A 21,858-nucleotide genomic window follows, 5' to 3' on the forward strand; every position below is an offset into this window, starting at 1 on the left:
AAAAAAAAGAATATTACTAAAAGAACAAATAATTACAAGAAAACCGAAAACAAAAAAATCTATTGTCAAACGACTAATTAAACAATTCGTCACAAAAATTTGTATGTAAAATTGTGTAACTAAAAGTAGTTACTTTACAAAAAAACACACACACGCAGAAAAATGGATAAACGTTTACTTTTGGTAGGTGGCTATTAAATGTGTGAAATTCTTTTACAGTTTTTTTTATATTGGCATTCTTAATTTTTTTGGAAGACAACTCTCTCTTGAATGTGTAAATATTTCTAAAAAACATGAATGTGTGAAATTGGTCATATATGATCGTATAGTTTTATGGTATAAATAAACTGTGGAAAATGTCAAACACCTCCGAAGTTATTATTTCAAGTTCGTGTCCTAAGTCTTTGGTTATCTATTTACAATATAAATTGGAGATATTTGTATTATTTTCTTTTTTTACCCTGTTATGGAAATGTAAATGCATGTTTGTTTGGGTACCTCTGAGAAACCAACAGAGTTTGTGTTTCTAATTAGATCCTCATAAATTTCTTTAAAGTGTAGGAGTGGCTTAAGAGTTTTTTTTTCATCCCGTGCAACTTAAAAATCATACAAATAGCAATTGTAATTTTTACAACCTCCACAACATTGTGTATTAAATTTGTCGCTCCATTTGCAACACCACAAAATTTCACCAGAGACCCCATAAAGTGAATATATAATACAGTGTAGCTTATGATTGTAGAAAAAAAAAATCCTATCTCGATTCTGAATAATTTGCTAGGGTTTTTTAATTTTCTATTAATTCCTACTGCTTATATTTACGTACTGCTATTCACTGCTCCGAAATGTTTTACATTTAGCAAATTTAGCTTTGAGATAAAATCCAAAAAAAAAAAACAACATAATACTTAAAATGTCACATCTGTAAAAAAAATATAAATTTTTGCAGTTTTTCATGATTTTGGGAACTATGTTTAGAATATGCTATTAATTTGGAGCGAACAATATATGATAGGATTCTGTTTGGATTTGATGAATTTTGCACATGGCTATAGTCTCACAAAGTCATCAAATAATTGTATATTCACAGAAAATTGTTATGGTATTTAAATACTAACATCTTCAAAATATTGAGGGTAGCGTTGGTTGTAGACCATGTAAATCACAGCGAAAACAAACCAAGATATTGAGGAAAAATATTTGTTTTTGGTTCGAAAAAATAATGTCATCATATTTTATTAATTTTATACAAGAAATTTCAGAAAAAATGTTGGGGTTATTCTGCTATTTTACCCGAATTTCGCCGAAAAATTGACATATATAAAAATAATAACTTCATGTGTATAAGTATACACCTTGCGGATTATATCAAGACCCTTCCGATAAATCTTGGGGTTCTATAAATAGGAATAAATCTTAAAATAAAATAATATTATGAAATATACATTTTAAATTGCGTCTAAATCGCGTAATTCTCAAAATCATTTGATGCGCATGCGGTTTCCAGGAAGTACTGAAGTTTATCTTCCAATCCATATATATTTTGCGAAATTTCATTTGACGGCTAAGATGTGCCACACGTTGCATTGAAGTACCCAAAAAATCGTAAAACGCGAATAATTTCCGAAAACTCTATATGCCATTAACGCGCATCCGATTTCGGTGTGCACCCTAAAAAATACATCGATCTATACTGATTTCAATGTGGTCCATTAAGAACCATGAGATAAATTAGGTGCATCTCTCTTTCGGCTGAAGTTTTTAAAATTCTCTTTTCGAAAAAGATCAAAATCCGTATGAGGTCATTTATTGAAGCGGAAATGATCCACAGAAAACGCAAATAAATCCGCGATATTTTCAAAAACATTTTTTGCCAAATTTTTTTGGATGGCCAGTTCCCGCCGTTCTAGTAGATGGATTTTCACGAAGAAGATTTTATATCATCCGAAACGTAAAAAACTTTATTGATCGCGGGCACACATATCATTCAGTTGACAGATCTAAAAATTTGGCCCGAAAAATAGGTTTTTTAGAAATTTGATCGCACAAAATTCGCACCTTCGGATGAGTATTACTCTGAAGCTGTGCATACTACATACACAAAATACATATCAAATTACGCAGATTCTCGACTACAATAATGTTATAATCGATTTTTAGAAATTCCTGTTTGCGTATTAAAACTAGAAGTAAAATTAAAAAAACACTCAAAATCGAGCTTCGAAATGTCAGCATCATTTAAAGGTAGATGCAGTTAAAATTTTGAAAAATGATACATAAGGGGAGTAGTCCGCATTTTGTTGGCTTCTAGTTTTACTTTGACACGAAGACCGTAAAATGAGTGGCTTAATCACAAATCGATGGAGAACATAGAAAAACTGGTTCGCTTCAACCTGTTTTTACACATTTTTTTTACATTAATGTAGACACAGCTTCCACCAAAATAAAGTTTGGAGGTCAATATCATGAGCAGTTTGCAACGACAGATCAATTAACCCAAAACTATTCACTTTTTTCATATACTTAAGTAATTCCCGAGTTATAAAGGGGAGAACCTCCGCTTCAGCTATGTTAAAAAATTGGCAATATTGCCCATATGTATATTCCATAGGTTCTCCATTTTGCTAATTATTGAGCGATGTTGATATTACGATAGAATTTGAGATTCAGATGTTCTTTTTCTTTGTAATTCCGTTGGAAATTTGAGATTCGGACAATTTTTTAATTACAAAAAAAACATGATGTTGCCTTTTTTTCTCTTCTTCTTCTTTAAGTAACATAATGAAAATCCGGTTGAAAATCATCCATATTTAATATTGAGAATGTGGTAGTTCCCTTACGTTAAAGAATTTGGTTGTGGAAAATTTTGGTCAGAAGGATTGCATCATATTTTACATATATTTTTTTCGGTTAAATTTTTACCATTTCTGGGGAAGGGGACGGATACTCCAAAAACGTCTGACATGATTTCCGTTTCGAAGAAATTTTACGATATGGATAGTTTGGATTAAAAATGTTACTTTCATTAGCTTTGACATTTCCAAAGCGAATGTAAATTACCATGATCAAATCTAAAGACATTATGGGTCTACAAATGACTTTTCGACTTTTTCAACTAAAAAAAAAACATCTTAATATGTTTACTATTCTACAGTTTTTATTGAGCGATCGAGATGATGTGTTATACCAAAATTCGTTTCCATTTGATATATTCGGACAGTACTACCTAATATAAAAGGTTAGAATTAGATTTGTGAAATTTGACTAAAATTTGCTGGAGAAAACGCTTTATGTCTTTGTTTACGCTAATTGTTTAAAAGTCGTAATGTTTAGATAAACTGTATGAGAAATACTTTTGTAGAATCTTTGGCCCTTCTAAATCGATTTCTTATGTGTATTTTTCGTCCATATTTTCTTAAGACAAAACAAGGTTTTTTTATATACAAATATTCTACAACAAGTAAAAAAGTGTCAGTCGGTGTTGCCGACATATAATTTTAATTTTTGTTTTTAATTTTAATTTACAAATTTATAAAATATTGACCCTTTGTGGTGCAGGTGTGGATCAATTGGTCCCATTTTCGGACATGTTCTAGACTTGATGAAGATACTAAGTAGTGCAAAGTTTGTTTCATTCCATTCGCTGATACTGGATTTATAAGTATTGAAAATTTCGACCATTTGTGAGGGAAGCACCAGAAGGAGTGAACCAATGCGTCCATCTTCGGACTTGATCTAGGCTTGGTCACAAAGTTTGGCTCAAATCGTATATTCCTTTCGACTGATATTCAATTCATAAATATTGAACATTTGTGGGGTAGGTACCAGAAGGAGTGGCCCAATTGTTTCCATTTCGGCCAATTTTGACCATTTGTGGGGTAGGTACCAGAAGTGGTGGCCCAATTGTTCCCAATTTCGGGCATGTTCCAGGCTTGGTAAAGATAATAAGTTATACAAAGTTTGTGGGGCAGGTACCAGATGGACCGATATTCCCCATCCGATATTCCCCATCTTCAAACTTAAACTATATTTGGAAGAAATATTGCCTTCGAGAGTTATCGTGCGCACGAGCCGGCCACACAGACAGAGAAACGGACGGACATTTGTAAATCGGCTTTAAATTGTCTGAAACGGAATTGGTCCAAAGAAACATAGGGTTTCGATGAGGATTTTTTTTTTGCTGTAACAAAGTGTATATACCTTCATTAGTCATAAGGTTAAGGGTATAAAAATGTCCCTCATAATATTTCAGATACGGTTCCCGAAGACACATTATGGAAGACTGAATTGGAATTATTTATGCCTTCAATCATAAGATGGATTTAAATTTCTAATAATCATCGGAGACTCCATAAAGTACATATATTCTAGATGAGAATAAAATTCTATGCCGATTTAACCATAGAACGTTATCTGCCAAGTTTTTATATTTTGATTTCTCATTCGGTCACTACCAAAAATTCAATTTGCTGTAATTTGACATATTGGATTATAATTGCATAGCAAATTTTCCTATCCTGCCAAACTATGTATTTCTGATGTCCAGTGGTTAAAAATTTCTTAGACCATAGTTGGGCAGACTTGCACACCAGCGTTGATGGGTTATATTTAAATTTTTTGTTGTTAAAACAAAAATAAACATTATTGACATTTTTCCGAAATTTTTTTAATGAATTTATTTTTTGAACTTCCTTGGATATTATTTATGGTTTAAAAATATTAAATTTAATAAATTCCGAAGAATAATTCATGTTTTTATTTTCCCTTAAACATTGTTTAAGAGAAATTTTGCCCATCATAGTCTTAGACACATTTTTATGGTATATCCCTATTATAATGACCATGTCTATTTCAGAGTACAGAAAAAAATCATTTGACCATGATTTATCTGGTCTTCTTCTAGGTGAGTGGGTTTATGATAATTTCAAAATATCCAAGAGATTATCTTTTGATGGCAGTGTATAATCCACTTATAATTTACAGAAAGACCAAATGGGATTTCATATAAAATATGAAAACCTTCTGATTAGAAGACAATATTTGTTCTCTTTCCACAATAATAAATGTGTATGTGTCTTAAGTCTTTTGTTTGTTGACCTATGAAAATGTTATGTTAAATCTTGTTTCGCTTATTTTTTTTTACTAAACACATATTCTTTATTATTCAATTCTCCGGCTATGCTTCCATGTTACCTAAACACAGATCGTTAAAAAAAAAACTTGTCAATCGACATCCTCATTCAACGATTTATGCTAACATTGCAGTGCTACTGGTTTTTCAAAGCTTCTCCAGCTTTTCAACATCTTCTTCTTATGTTCTTCGGTGTTTTGAGGTCGTGCAAAGAAAATCATGTTTTCATGTGTTTGGTTTTTTTTCTATAAGTTTTATAAAAAAATGTTATTGTTGCTTTCATTATGGCCATATTTATGAAATGTTCACATGTGTGTGTGCGTTTTTATTAACATTTACAGCTATTTCATTGCCAGTTTCCTTTTATTGGCAGACGTAGACGAGAAGAGAGCCAGCTAGCTTGCTAACAGATTGCCGATTTGAATTGGTCCGGTAAAAGCAATTTTCTTTTGCTTTTATTTCGCATTTACGCTGTGGCGTTTTTCATGAAATGAAAACATTCTGGAAAATACTTTTCTTAACTGTTTTTTTTTTGTGTTTTTCTTCTGACCACCAAGTGAATGTGTCAATGAAGCATGTGAGAACGTGTGTGTGTGTGTTGTTTGTGCAACAACCTCTCTCTATGACGTTATAATCTCATGCAAACAACAACAACATTCCCGTTAAGTCAGACTAAATGTGGAACTTGGTTCATAAAACTTAACACCATTTTTTCCTTGTTCTTGTTGTTGTTGTTATTTTTGTTGTTTGCCAAAGAAGAAAGTCTTGTTACCAGAACAATGAAACCGGCCACATGTTATGCTTGTCATAAATGTACTGAGTGCTCTTTTATTTTAAGTTCAGTTTAAATCTAGGGTAACGTCAACATATTTATAGGAGTAATATTGTCTGGTAAATTATTTCAAAAACCATTTAAATGTGACAGAACAGGGTCGGCAAATGTTAAGTTGTTACAAGAATAAAATGTTTATACCTTCCAACCTGGAGGGTACATTAAATTTGTCAATTTGTTTGTAACCCCTCGAAATATTCCTTTTAGATCGCATAAATTAGATCGAGCTAAAAAAATAATTCTATGTCGATTATAAGAGGCTTGGGTATTTCAAAAATATTTTTAAGGGGCCTACACAAGGCGTGGATTTTTTAAAAATATTTTTAAGGGGCCTACACAAGGCGTGGATTTTTTAAAAATATTTTTAAGGGGCCTAGGCGTGGATTTTTTAAAAATATTTTTAAGGGGCCTACACAAGGCGTGGATTTTTTAAAAATATTTTTAAGGGGCCTACACAAGGCGTGGATTTTTTAAAAATATTTTTAAGGGGCCTACACAAGGCGTGGATTTTTTAAAAATATTTTTAAGGGGCCTACACAAGGCGTGGATTTTTTAAAAATATTTTTAAGGGGCCTACACAAGGCGTGGAAAGGATATACACAAGAGCTCCATATCTATATTATATTTTGGGCAGCCAAATTGGTTGTAGCTTGTTGTTTTTAGTTCTCATTGGGTTCTCAATGTGTAGCAAATCTTCCAATCAAAAATTGTTCACATAGGCCCAATTTTTAGTTTAGCCCCCCAAAATTCCCATATTTTGAAATTGTGGGGAGTTCAAATACGTTTTCAACCAAATTATCGGAATGTTTTATTTTCGATTCTCATTGGACAGAAAATCTTCCTACATTTCGTCTATTAAATGATCTCTCCGGCTGGTCTACAAAAACTCCCTCCAAACGGCTCATTTGAAGCGACTCCCTTCAAATCTTCTCCCTCCAGCCAATCCGCAGGTACTCTCTCCAACTCGTCTATAGGAAGTCGCTTCAGCTTACAGACACTCCCTGCAGCTCTTCTATAGAAAATTATTTAGCTCGTTTATAAATACTCCATCTAGCATACCTTTCAAAAATCCCTCCCGTCCATCTGTAAAATACCTTACAGCTCAGTAGAGACTCCCTGCAGCTCGCTTATAGATACTCCCTGCAGATCGCTTATAGAGACTCCCTTCAGCTCGTCTATAGAGACTCTCTTCAGCTCGTCTATAGATACTCCCTGTAGCTCACCTCTAGAGACTCCCTTCAGCACGTCTACATAGACTCCATTTTCGTCTATAGAGACTCCCTATGGAGACTTCCTTCAGCTCTTCTATAAAGACCTACTTCAGCTCGCCTATAGACACTCCCTTCATTAGCCTATAGGGACTACCTACAGATCGTCAGCAGAGACCTTCTTCATAAGACATAATTGAAAGACTCCAGTGAGAGAGACAAACAAATATTCTCTCCTGCTTGCCTATGGAGACTCCTTTCAGCTCGACTATAAATATTCCCATTTACCCGTTTAAATTGATTCACTCCAGCCCGTCTTTGAGGTCTCCCTCAAGCTCTTCCATAGATACTGCCTCGTCTATAGGGACTCCCTTCAGCTCGTCTATAGAGACTCCTTTCAGCTCGTCTATAGAGACTCCCTTCAGCTCGTCTATAGAGACTCCCTTCAGCTCGTCTATAGAGACTGCCTTCAGATCGTCAAAAGAGACTCCCTTCAGCTCGTCTATAGAGACTCCCTTCAGCTCGTCTATAGAGACTCCCTTTAGCTCGTCTATAGAGACTCCCTTTAGCTCGTCTATAGAGACTCCCTTCAGCACGTCTATAGAGACTTCCTTTGGCTCGTCTATAGAGACTCCCTTCAGCTCGTCTATAGAGACTCCTCCAGAATTCCTCTCGCTCATTTATTATCAGAAGTCTATCGCTGATCTTCCGATCCATATTCTCATTTATGCATCTTCCCCATGCCCATTTTGCTTCCTATAATTTGTTATTATCACGCTTGTTCTAAACACATTGTTGTTGTTGTCGTTGTTGCTGCTATTTGTTGTATCACACACACACACAAACGCTCTTTTATATCAATTCAGAGTAACTCCCCATTCACGTTCTTCTTTCAGTTTTATTAACGGTAAAATAATAAATTAATTTAATTGACATTCACCCGAAAGAATGTTGATTTCTTGACCTACATTTCGACAACAATAACAACAACACCAGCAACAACAGCTACTCTGGCGATCAGCCGTTTATACTGTCAGCTAATAAAGTGAGATTTTTTCGATTCGTTTCATTCATTCTGTTTGCTGTTAGGCAGCAGCAACAACAGCTTCATTTCAATACTGTGCAATAACAACAAGAGACAACAACATCTTGTTGTTGTTGCCATTGAAAATAGTTTAACATTGTCGTCGTGCAAAGCTTTAAGACATCCATTCATGCAACAACAACAACATATTAGTCATCCGGCGGCAGAACTAGGTGGCTAAAACACGGAATCAACATAACGTCTTTGGAACAACCTAATTTAAAAAAAAAAAAAAATTATTTGTTTTTGTTAATTTCTACGTTTTCAGGGGGTAGCGACCACCGACACGCACATTCATAGCCACAGAACGAACGAAATATTGTTAGTAACAGCTAATAAATTCCGAAAATGGCACCATAACAACGCTGGCCAAATATTTGTGTTTCTCATAAATTCTTAAATAAAAAAAATTTAGAAATTTTACGAAACAAATTTTTGAAAGTTGTGTTTGTTTTTTTTTTTTTCTTCTTCTAAAAAATATTTTCATATTCATAGGCAGCAGAAGAAAATGAAATCATTTTTTTTAAGATGAAAGAGAAATTTTAAAATAAATGGTGTTTTGCTTTCGGTTTCATTGTTTCTATTTTATTTTTTCTGTCCAGACTCCCACCCAGAAAGCCATTAACAATGAATGGATGATATTCACAGAAGTTTTTAAAAGGAAAGTTTAAATAGAAACGAAATGGCAGATAAAAAAATTGCTTGGGAATTTCCAAAAACAAATTAGAATGATTACATTTCATCCCTCCCCAGCAAGTCATCTATAGAAGACTGTCTGATTTAGCAGGACTATAAATACTTCTTTCAGATTCCTTTCAGCTCGTCTATAAAGACTTCCTTCAGTTGGTCCAAACAAACTCCCTTCAGCTCGTCTATAGAGACTTCCTTCAGCTCGTCTATAGAGACTCCCTTCAGCTCATCCATAGACATTGCCTTCAGCTCGTTTGTAAAAGACTCAGGTCTATATAGACTCGCTTCAGTTTGTCTATAGCAACTCTCTTCAGCTTGGCTATTGAAACTCCTCACAGTTCGTCTATAGAGACTTCTCATAGCTCGTCTATAACAACACCTTTCAGCTAGTCCGTAAACACTCCATCCAGCTTGTCTTTCAAGAATCCCTGCCGTTCGTCTATAAAAACATCCACATATCCATCCATCCATAGAGACTCCCTTTAGCTCGTCTATAGATCCTCCTTCTGCTCGTCTATAGAGTCGCCCTTCAGCTCGTCTATAAAGTCTCTTTTCAGTTCGTCTATAGAGACTCCCTTCAGCTCGTTTTTAGAGACTCCGTCAAGCCCGTCTATAGAGCCTCCTTCTGCTCGTCTATAGAGTCGCCCTCTGCTCGTCTATAAAGACTCTTTTCAGAGACTCGCTTCAGCTTGTCTATAGCAACTGTCTTTAGCTTGGCTATTGAGACTCCTCACAGCTCGTCTATAGAGACTCCTCATAACTCGTCTATAACAACACCTTTCAGCTCGTCTGTAAATACTCCATCCAGCTTGTCTTTCAAGAATCCCTGCCGTTCGTCCATAAAAACATCCATATATCCATCCATAGAGACTCCCTTCAGCTCGTCTTTGAGGTCTCCTTCAGCTCTTCCATAGACTCCCTACTGCCTTGTCTATAGAGACTCCCTTCAGCTCGTCTATAGAGACTCCCTTCAGCTCGTCTATAGAGACTCCCTTCAGCTCGTTTTTAGAGACTCCGTCAAGCTCGTCTATAGAGCCTCCTTCTGCTCGTCTATAGAGTCGCCCTTCTGCTCGTCTATAAAGACTCCTTCCACTCCGTCTATAAAGACCCCCACCCTTCCTTCAGTCCCTTTCCATGAAATTTTCCTTTCAGTTAACTTAGTGCTCCAATTTCAAAATCGTTTTTTATTAAATCCTCATATAAATAAAAAAATAAACATAACCTACTGTGTTATTTGGTTACCCACACACACACATCTTCACACACGAAAAAAAAAACAATCAAAACAACCACTTGAGAGGAGGTCACTTTTAATTTCATTTAAGCCGCAGCCAAAAAAAAAGGAGGAGAAAAAAATGAAATTGAAAAAAATCACTGAACCGTGATGCCATGCAATGCCCCTGCTGGTGCTGTGAAATTTCTCTTTCGGTTGTTGTTGATGATGATTTATTTTTCACCATCATTTGCGACCTTTTGTTCAACGGAGTAAAAAAAAGGAAAATGTGAATTTGTCCACATACCTTTTGGAAAATTCACTGACAACCAAACTAACCAGTAAGACCAGTGGATCAAATGAAAATTTATTAGTTAATTGTGTGATTTATGCAGGGCAGATTGGCTGGCTGGCTGGCTGGATGACTAACATTCTTTGATATTCAACCATGACCATATTCAAAAATTCACTCAGATTACTAATGACCGCTTTGTTTAATCTTGGCCGATAGCGGGCGAAAGAGAAAGCTTTCTTTCTCCCTTTCCAATCGATGAATCTTTCTTCCAGACATTCATACTTCATTAACATTTGGAATCTCTGAACGATAACCACCACCACCATCATCAACAACCACACACTTGATAATGATGCTGTATGATGGTTCACAACAACAACACCAACAAAACATTAACCGACTGTTTACCAAATTGTTTTTAATTTTTTTTTCATTCCTTCATTTCATTATTATTTTTTGGTATTTTATTTTTTGTTTAACAACTTTCGCCATTACACTAATTTCTTTATTTACATTTAATATTAACAATAGCAAATTTTGTGAATGTGATTGTTATTATTTTGCCAATATGAAACAACAAACAGAAAAATCATCATTTTCATTTGTTCAAAGAAAGTATTTCATAATTTTATTAGAAAACAATTCCAGTCATTATGCTCAGAAGGGGAAGCGGCTAGGGAGGGGGAAAGGGAGATGACGAGAAATAAAAAAAGTTTCTTAATTAACACCTGACGTAATTGTTGTTAACCTGATGATGGTTACGGTTACTTAGCTTTCAGCTGTAACAGTTCAACACGTTTGTGTCTTAAGTCTTTTGTTTTGTTTCGAGTTTTTCTATTTCACTGTTCTACAATGAGATGTTTCTTTCAATGTTTGTGTCTTAAGTCTATTGTTTGCAATTTTGTTGAATATGACATATTATTAGTTGTATTGATGGATTTGTGTAGGGGAAAGCTTTGTATTAAATTGAAGAGCTTAATGGAGTCGTTAAAGATGATCTGAAAGAAGTAGTCGTAAAAGACGACCTATTCAGGGAGTCTATATAGATGAGCAGGAGAGACGAGCTGAAGGGAGTCTCTACAGACGAGCTGAAGGGAGTCTCTACAGACGAGCTGAAGGGAGTCTCTACAGACGAGCTGAAGGGAGTCTCTATAGACGAGCTGAAGGGAGTCTCTACAGACGAGCTGAAGGGAGTCTCTACAGACGACCTGAAGGGAGTCTCTATAGACGAGCTGAAGGGAGTCTTTATAGACGAGCTGAAGGGAGTCTTTATAGACGAGCTGAAGGGAGTCTCTATAGACGAGCTGAAGGGAGTCTCTATAGACGAGCTGAAGGGAGTCTCTATAGACGAGCTGAAGGGAGTCTCTATAGACGAGCTGAAGGGAGTCTCTATAGACGAGCTGAAGGGAGTCTCTATAGACGAGCTGAAGGGAGTCTCTATAGACGAGCTGAAGGGAGTCTCTATAGACGAGCTGAAGGGAGTCTCTATAGACGAGCTGAAGGGAGTCTCTATAGACGAGCTGAAGGGAGTCTCTATAGACGAGCTGAAGGGAGTCTCTATAGACGAGCTGAAGGGAGTCTCTATAGACGAGCTGAAGGGAGTCTCTATAGACGAGCTGAAGGGAGTCTCTATAGACGAGCTGAAGGGAGTCTCTATAGACGAGCTGAAGGGAGTCTCTATAGACGAGCTGAAGGGAGTCTCTATTGACGAGCTGAAGGGAGTCTCTATAGACGAGCTGAAGGGAGTCTCTATAGACGAGCTGAAGGGAGTCTCTATAGACGAGCTGAAGGGAGTCTCTATAGACGAGCTGAAGGGAGTCTCTATAGACGAGCTGAAGGGAGTCTCTATAGACGAGCTGAAGGGAGTCTCTATAGACGAGCTTAAGGGAGTCTCTATAGACGAGCTGAAGGGAGTCTCTATAGATGACCTGAAAGGAATTTTTAGAAAAACTGAAAAGAGTCTCTAAAGATTCTCCGTCTCGAATCGTTCCCAGACCAGGAAGTCTTTCTCCAAATTATATGAAAGGAGACCTTCAGGGGCTAGCTCATGTAGAATGTTTTTATAGATAAGGTGTGGGTGACTTTCGGGATGTTGGGGTAGGATAGTCTTGCTGAAGGGCAGGCGATCTTTCACAGACGATCTGAAGGACAAGCTATTAATCGTCAGCATTTCAGAAACAGTCCGAAGGACAAAACACCGTTCTAATAGATGATCTTAAGGCTAGGGGGTCTTTTGTAGACGATCTGAGAGGCGTGTAGTATTTTACAAAAGAGCTGATAGAGGGAAGTTGTTTAAAGGACTTGAATTTTTTATAGAGAAGTAAAATTCCAGAGGATTTTTTGATTAGAAAATTCTGAAAGAAAAGTTTATATTCGTCGATACAAGAATTTTACAGCTCTATAGATTTTTGTAGCTCTTCTCTAGAAGAAAAACTTCTGAAATTCTTGCATCGAAGATGCCTTCTACAAGTCTTTTATGGAAGAAATTCCCGATTTGTTTTTTTTTATAAATCAGCCATAGAAGAACACCATCTGCTGGCCCTTCTTATGATGCCCTTAGAAGAAGGTCATATACAAGTTTTTTGTAAGAAAAATGTTCTCTAGAGGTATTCTATATGAAAAGGTCTTCACTAACATCTACAATAAGAGAATACCTCCGAGCTGAAAGGAATCTCTATAATCGAACTGGGGGAAGTCTATTTGACCAAATTGGAGGGATTCTCAATAGAAAATCTTGAGGGAAGTTCCATCGACGAGATGGAAAAAGCCGAACTAAAAGTAGTCTCTATTGCAGGGTGTCTTTCATAAAATACCTAGTCGGAATAGTTGATAGGCCGGTAGAAGGGAGTATTCCAAGACGTGATGAGTCTCTATAAGTGCAAATATCTCACTTATAGAGACTCATCTCTATAAGTCAGTCTTTTGAGGAGAGATTGAGGATCCTTTATAGACGAGTTGAAGTGAATAATAATGGAGGGCCTTAAACGACCAGAGTGGCTTACATAGACAATATGAAAGGTGTCCTTCGTAGGGGATCTCAAATAGAGAGTTTTTTTTAGATGAAGTTAAGGGAATCTTTCGGGATGGTATAATATTTACATGGACAAGTGGAAGTGTAGGAATTATTTCCCAGTAGACCTGAAGTGCATGGAATCTTGCACAAACGATGTGAAGGTCAAGGGTTTCTTATTGGCGAGCTATAACTCAGTGGGCTTTCAGAGATAGTCTGGAGAATCTTTTTTTTAATAGTTGAGCTTAAATGCAGAAAGTTTTTCGATCTGAGAGGCATGCAGTCTTTCAAGGAAGAGCTGAAGGTGGGAAGTCTTTCTAGACGAAGTGAAGGTAGTCTTTCGAGAAATCAGGATAGGCTAGTCTTTACACGCAAATGTAGAAGGATAGGCATTATTTCTCAGAAGATCTCAAGGGCAGGAAATCGCCCACAAATGATCTGAAGGTCAAGGATTTCTTATTGGCGAGCTATAACTCAATGGGCTTTTAGAGACAGTCTGGAGGACAATCCTTTTGAATGGGCTAGTGAAAGGGCAGGGGCCTTTCGTAGATAATCAGAGAGTCATGTTATCGTTAACAAAAGTGCTGATGGCGGAAAGGCGTTTAAAGAAGGACAAGAATTATTTGTTTTCTACAGGCCTAAAAGTCTTTTACAGTTCGTAAATTTCTAGAGATTTTTTGTAGCCCTACTCTACAAGAAAATCTTCCAAAGTTCTTACATAGGAAAACAATTTCTTTAGGTCTTCTATGGAAGAAATTTTTTTTTTTTATAAAATAATAAAAACACCGCCCTCTGGCTCTTCTACGGAAGAATGTCTTCTGAATGTCTTGTTTTAGAAAATTGCCCTCTAGTAGTCTTCTAAAGGAGAAGGCTTTCTACAGCTTCTACTATAGAAGAAGACCTCAAATTTTTTAATATAAAAAGATCCCCTGCCTCTAAGGAATTACAAGATCTTCTGATCTCTTTGAGGAGGGAAATACAAGGTCTTCTATAGCAAAACGCTGATGTTTTCTATAAAATTATAGCTTCTATAAAAGACCTTTATGCATCAGCCATAAAAGAACACCTTCTACTGGTCCTTCAATAAAAGAAGGTCCTCTAAAAGTCATCTGAAAATTTCTCTCTAGAAGTTTTTTATATAGAGAAAGGCATCTGATTTTTATTTTTAAAAAGATTGCCTGATTACCTTTGAAAACAGTGTTCAATATAGGTCCATATTTTGATATAACCCCCATATAAAGGTCATGTCCCATTTGCCGCATTTAAAAAGTCTTAGCCCCACCAAAGTACTTGTAATCTGGCATTTCACCAAAATAACTGCAATTTGGTATTCAGGATTTTTCAAAGATTCAGTAGAAAATGTTCAAAATAGGTCGATATTTTGACATAGCTTCTATATAAAGGTCCCGCCCCATTCGCCACCAAAGAGGCTGAAATTGGGAATTCCATCTAAATAACTGATATTCAGTCTTCTTGGAAGGTTCTGCAGAAAATGTTCAATATAGGTCCATATTTTGACATAGTTTCCATAAAAAGATCCCTCCTCCATTTTCGGAATTTATAAGGACTTAGTCACCACCAAACTGACTGTAAATTGGTGTTCCGGGTTGTTGGATTTTAGCCGTATTTCCCCACTAAAACAACAAACAATTTTCTATTCCAAGATCATGGAAGACTTTGAATATAGGTCCATATTTTGATCCCACCAATGAAGCTCTAATTCGGTATTTTAAGGATTCCGGATTGGGTGGTAATTTGTTATACCGAATTCCCGGTAGAAAACGATTTTCTTCTCCGAAAAATGTCAAAATAGGTCCATGGTTTTCTAATAGGTGTGTCTGTAAATTCCGGATTGGGTTGTCAAAATAGGTCGAAAAATTTCAAAATGGGTTTTCAAATAGGTGTGTCTGTAATTTAGTATTTAATCATCTCAGAGTAAAAAACAACAGACAATTTACAATGACATAGACTCCTATAAAGGTATCGACTGGTTTTTGATATTTTGAATGTGCAACATATGGTGTAGGCTATTAGAAGTTCGGTACCGTCGAACTTAACGACTTTCTTACTTGTTTTTTTTAACATTTGTTTTATTTCTCCCTTCCAGAAAATCCTCTCTTTCATATTGCTCTCCACGCTGGTGGCAGCCCAGCAGCAGCAACAGCCCACATTGCCCCAGCAGCCAACACAACAGGGTGACTATGGTGAAGAACCGCCGGAAGGATATTATGCATTTGTGGAGTCACCCAATGCCATACCGCCCAAGGTGAGACCACCACCCTATACCCACGTGAATGTGGATTGTAAAAATGTGGCCAATAATAAAAAGGTGGCCGTATCGGTAAATAACATTTGTGGCGATTTGAATAAGGGACAAATCCCGAAAAATCCTATGAAACAAAATGTGCTGGGAGAACCCTATCCATTGTAAGTTCGGAAAAAAAGTATCTTTTAATATTTTTAATAAATTATTTTTTTATTTTCCTCGTCCTCCTCAGTGAATTGATTAGGAATCACACTTTGAAATTCCTCTCCAAAACGTTGCCGGTACTGCAAGCAGATGATACCCTACCCAAAGTTACCCAAATCCTAAGAGATGATCCTGTCGAACAGGTCGACAATAATAACATAGATCAGCAGCAATATGGTGGAGGTGTTCGTAATAAACGTGAAGCAGTGGCGCCCAAATTGGAACCCACCAATGAAAATCATAATTATGGTTATTTTGATCCCGCTATTGATGAAGAGGAACGGGCCCAAAAATCCAAAGTCGATGCTGATCGAAAATCTCGTAAATTCTGTGATGGTGGTGGCATGTAAGTTCAAAGGAGATAATTCGTACAGATTGAAAATACTGTTAAAATATTTTACAATGACAATATCCCAAGGTCCCTAACAATGTTCTCCTCTTGATGTAATTCCTCTTAGAACGACTATCGCTTATTGGGACCAATTTGGCCGGTCCTTTGATCATCGTTTTAAATGATTTCGATTGCACTGTGCAACAAAATATAGGTCATGATCTCGAGGGTGGAAAATTCCTATTGGGAATGAAAGACCTTGGTGAGCATATGAAAACCCCACAAGATAAAGTAGGTCACAGGTCGGAGATATGGCGTGATTAGAATTTTTGCCTCCGAACATATATTTTTTATCTTGGTGTTTACAGATTACATTTCTTCAGCAAAATCGATTGAGGAACTCGATTCCTTGTGTGTCCTTTACGTCCTTAAATTACAATTATCATAATATGCAATTTTTCAGCCTCGCGATGTTCTACAAAAATGTTGCTCATAAGATCTTAGGTGAGGTCCTCAAAGACGAGGAATCGATATTTATACGTTTAAATGGTCTATTTTCAATTTTAAATGTGTCAGGATACTAAAACCCTATGTGCTTCAATAAATTCTTTATTATGAAGAACAATCGGATTCGTCCGAATTATTTTCTATAGCCATATATAGTTATGTCAAACAAGCCAAAGAAAAAAAAATAATTTCGAGGAAAAATAAACCGGGTTTCGAAAATGTTTGAACCGGTTATTCAGATAATTAAACCGATAATAGTGCGATTCAATAAATTTAGCACGTTTGTTTACTAGCTTTTTAATGATATGCATATAAGTTCTTGAAACCGGTTTTATTATCTGAATATCCGGTTCAATAATTTTCGGAAACCGATTCTTTTTTTCACGTTTTTTGCGTATAGCCATATATAGTTATGTCAAACAAGCCAAAGAAAAAAAATAATTTCGAGGAAAAAAGAACCGGGTTTCGAAAATGTTTGAACCGGTTATTCAGATACTAAAACCGATAATAGTCCGATTCAATAAATTTAGCACGTTTGTTTATTAGCTTTCTAATGATATGCATATAAGGTATTGAAACCAATTTTATTATCTGAATATCCGGTTCAATATTTTTCGGAAACCGATTCTTTTTTCACTTTTTTGCGTATAGCCATATATAGTTATGTCAAAAAGATAAAGAAAAAAATAATTTCGAGGAAAAAAGAACCGGGTTTCGAAAATGTTTGAACCGGTTATTCAGATAATAAAACGGATAATAGCCCGATTCAATAAATTTAGCACGTTTGTTTATTAGCTTTCTAATGATATGCATATAAGGTATTGAAACCGGTTTTATTATATGAATATCCGGTTCAAAAATTTTCGGAAACCGATTCTTTTTTCACGTTTTTTGCATAGCCATATATAGTTATGTCAAACAAGCCAAAGAAAAAATAATTTCGAGGAAAAAAGAACCGGGTTTCGAAAATGTTTGAACCGGTTCTTCAGATAATAAAACCGATAATAGTTCGATTCAATAATTGTAGCATGTTTATTTGCTTTCTAATGATATGCATATAAGGTATTGAAACCGGTTTTATTATCTGAATATCCGGTTCAATAATTTTCGGAAACCGATTCTTTTTTTCACGCTTTTTTTGCGAATTTGGCGTAACTCTATATATTTTTAGAAAATAATTCGGACGAATCTGACATTTGTACATAATAAGGACTGTATACTGAATTTATTGAAATTCATACATATACGGTTTTAGTGACAAGAAACGGGTAAAATTGAGAATAGACCATTTAAACCTTAAAATATCGATTTGTCATCTTTGAGGACCCCATCTAAAATCTTCTGAGCAACATTTTTATAGAACATTGCTAGGATGAAAAATCACATCTTGTGATAATTGGAACCCGGTTCATAAAATTAAGTACGAAAAGGAAGGATAAAATGTTCTACAATCAAATACCTTATTCGATTTTACGGAAGAAATTTGATATCCAAAAATATCTACAAATGAAGATATGAAGTTAGCTCTTCAAGTATAATAGGTTTGCTAACAAAAACAAAAATATCACGCCATATCTCCGAACTTTGACATGTGGCGAATTTTTCCTTCTGCGGTTTTCATATACTCACCAACGTCTTGGAATCTCTATTGGTCTTCTATAAGAAAACCTTTCGGGATTCTGTTACAAGACTTCTATTAGCATAAAGCCATTTGGACCTTGGAAGCCCAGAAGATCATTTGGGTTTCTTATAGAAGGCCTTTATGTTTTCTTGTAGAAAACCATTTCTACTAGAAGACCAAGGTCCAAATGACCTTTTTATAGAGTAGAGATCCATTAATTATTTTTTATACCCTACACCACACTGTGGTACAGGGTATTATGTCTTTGTGCATATGTTTGTAACAGGCAAAAATAATCGAGATAGACCCATGGTTCCTTTTGAGAAAATGCATACTTTCTAAGTCGATTTATGCATGTCCGTCTGTCCATGTTAAATTGTAAACAAAGTACAGGTCGCATTTATGATCCGAATTGCATGCAATTTGGCACAGCTCATTTGTTTGGCCCAAGGACGAACCCTATTGAAATTGGGAATAATCGGTTCATATTTAGATATAGCTCCCATATATATTTTCGTCCGATTAAAGGTAAATGGTGCACCAAAGTCCCTATATATCTTTCGATTTGCACGAAATTTGGCACAGCTTAATGAATAAGGTCACGAATGATGTGTGCAAAGTTTCGCGAAAATCGATTCAGATTTAGATATAGCTCCCTTATATATCTTCGTCAGATTTAAGGTAAATGGTGCACCAAAGTCCCTATATATCTTTCGATTTGCACGAAATTTGGCACTACGTTCTAAATTAAGTCTAGAATGATATGTGCAAAGTTTCGTGAAAATCGATTTAGATTTAGATATAGCTCCCATATATAGCTTCGCCCGATTTTAGTTAAATGATCCACTAAAGTCCCTGGAAATCTTTTGATTTGCACGAATTTTGGCATAGTGTACTGGATTAAGTCTAGAATGATGTGTGAAAAGTTTTGAGAAAATCGGTTCAGATTTAGATATAGCTCCCATATATAGCTTCGCCCGATTTTAGGTAAATAGTCTACTAAAGTCCTTGGAAATCTTTTGACTTGCACGAAATTTGGCACAGCGTAATGAATAAGGTATAGAATGATGCTTGCCAAGTTTCGTGAAAATCGGTTCAGATTTAGATATAGCTCCCATATATATCTTCGTCCGATTTAAGGTTAATTGTGTACCAAAGTCCCTATATATCTTTCGATTGGCACGAAATTTGGCACAGCGTACTAAATTAAGTATAAAATGATGTGTGCAAAGTTTCGTGAAAATCGGTTTAGATTTAGATATAGCTCCTATATATAGCTTCGCCCGATTTTAGGTAAATAGTCCACTAAAGACCCTGGAAATATTTTGATGTGCACGAAATATGGTACAGAGTTATGAATAAAATCGAGAATGATGTCTGCCAGGTTTCGAAAATCGATTCAGATTTAGATATTGCTCCCATTTGTATTTTCTCCGATTAAAGGTAATTGATGCACCAAAGGACCTATATATCTTTCGATTTTCACGAATTTTGGTATAGGGTACTGAATTAAGTCTAGAATGATGTTGCTAGCTTCGTGAAAAGGTCCATAGCTAGTCCGATTGACACAACGTACTGATGTTATATAAATTAGTCTCTGGCAAGTTTCCCTGAAATCGGCTCAGATATGGATTTATAACAAAACGCGTCGTCTGTTAGGATACATATGTAAAATATACCCAAAGTGGTGAAGGGTATCATATAGTCGGCCCAGTCCGACTTTACTACTTTCCTTACTGGTTTATAGATGACTAAAAGGTCGTCTTAGTGAAGACCAGATAGATTTCTTATAGACGAACAAGAGTTTTGTTTATAGAAGTCTTGTTACAGAATCCCGAAATGCCTTTAGGATTTCTTATGGAAGACCATAGGTTTTCTGGGACAAGACTAAGGTCCAAATGTTCTTTTTATAGAATAGAGGTCCATAAGGTTTTTTTATAAAATACCAAAATATCTCTTTCTCTTTTTTAGGAATACCTTTTGATCAATTATAAGAATACCAAATCTTAACCTTTAGGAGATCTATTGAACCAAATAGTCTTCTATAAGAATAAATTTCAAATAATAATTCTCCCCCCTTTCCTTTACTTTCAGTTTCTGTTCGATTTACAAAGCCCTGCAAGGTGACAACTCGCACTCGGCGCCCTCAGCATCCCCATTGACGGCCGAGAGACGTGAAGAAATTGGTCCCATACGTTATGAAGGACCACCCACCCCCTGCCCGGCCAAAGTAGAATATGCCACTCCAGTGTTTGCCAAAAATTATCAAGGCTCTTGGCGTTATGTTGTACAAATTCCCTATGAAGGATACTTCACCCAAACTATCGAAGTTACACGCTGCATTCAGGCTAGATGCCATTATTTGGATGGTGGCTGTTTGTCATCACCACGTTGGGTTAGTCTACTGGTTGCGGAAATCTTTTATCCCAATGCTGAGGATACTGTACCTCAACCCTCGACCACAACTCAAGCTCCTTCGGTACAAGATTTCCAAGCCTATCAACAATATTTGCAGAAACGTGCTGGCGTGGCCACAGATGGGGCTAATCACAATAATGCCGATTTTAATCAACACTGTGATGGCCACGATGAGATTGGTTGTTTCCAGGTTCGTCTCTACTATGATTGGTTCTTGATTCCTGGCTCGTGTAAATGTTGGCGTCCTGATTATTTTGCCAAATATGTTCGCCGGAAGTCGGTGGCTGATTTGTAAGGTTTTCGCTTGCTGGCTATCGTTTAATGATATTTACAAAAAAAAAAACACACACACAAAACATAACAACAACAAATAATTAAGTTATCTGCCAAGTCCTTGCTTACAAATTTAAAAACAAAAATCACCTTTACCTTAATTTTAAGTTACCCTGCATTACCTTTATTTTTTAAGTCCCCCAAGTCTTCTAATTCTTTGCCACATGAAATTCACATTCTAAAAATCCTATTTTTGATCCCCATGTGATGATCCTTGTTTTGAATATATCCTTAGATATTTCATTATCGCTGGATTCTTAAGAGTCTGAATTTCGTAACGAACAAAATAAAAACCCCCTATTTTTAAGTTTTTTGCTAGTATTATTCTGGTTCGACAGGAAATGGTTTCTATACAAATATACATACAAAACATAAAGATGAAACTCACACCCACACAACATTACCATGTGGTCCACTATAATTTTAAAATAATTATCATAATTTATATAATTTTATTTATTTATATAAAAAAAACAACAAAAATATATTAATATTTCAAAATAAATATTATTTAAAAAAATAACTCGATATTTTTATTTATAAAAAACCGATTTTTTATAATGGTATTCTGTACGAGGACATTATGGTCTCCTATAACACTAGGCGACAAAATGATGCTCATGTTTGGGCTTTGAAAACTTCCTATTGGGTATGAAAGACCCTGGTGTGTATATGAAAACCCTAGAAGGAAAAATTTGCCACAGGTCAAACTTCG

General features: G+C 35.8%; 1 protein-coding gene across 1 annotated transcript; it reads left to right on the forward strand.

Moving 5' to 3' along the window:
* The first annotated feature begins 162 nt into the window (after positions 1 to 162).
* On the forward strand, positions 163 to 21,105 carry LOC133337643 (uncharacterized). Its single transcript, XM_061545850.1, has 4 exons — positions 163 to 183; positions 15,571 to 15,890; positions 15,962 to 16,279; positions 20,487 to 21,105. Exons 1-4 carry the CDS (start codon positions 163 to 165, stop codon positions 21,103 to 21,105), a joined length of 1,278 nt encoding a protein of 425 aa, XP_061401834.1.
* Positions 21,106 to 21,858: the final 753 nt, after the last annotated feature.

Source organism: Musca vetustissima, unplaced genomic scaffold (genome assembly GCF_032173495.1).
Source record: "Musca vetustissima isolate MV318-11 ecotype Yass unplaced genomic scaffold, APGP_CSIRO_Mvet_v1 utg25238, whole genome shotgun sequence".
In the NCBI taxonomy this organism is placed as follows: domain Eukaryota; kingdom Metazoa; phylum Arthropoda; class Insecta; order Diptera; family Muscidae; genus Musca; species Musca vetustissima.

Bases quoted from the DNA above. Each gene is read 5' to 3' on its own strand.
- LOC133337643 (XM_061545850.1), top strand. From the start codon at position 163: ATGGATAAACGTTTACTTTTG. The intron at 184-15,570 runs GTAGGTGGCTAT...TCTCCCTTCCAG, and splicing joins TGGATAAACGTTTACTTTTG to AAAATCCTCTCTTTCATATT. The intron at 16,280-20,486 runs GTAAGTTCAAAG...CTTTACTTTCAG, and splicing joins TTCTGTGATGGTGGTGGCAT to TTTCTGTTCGATTTACAAAG.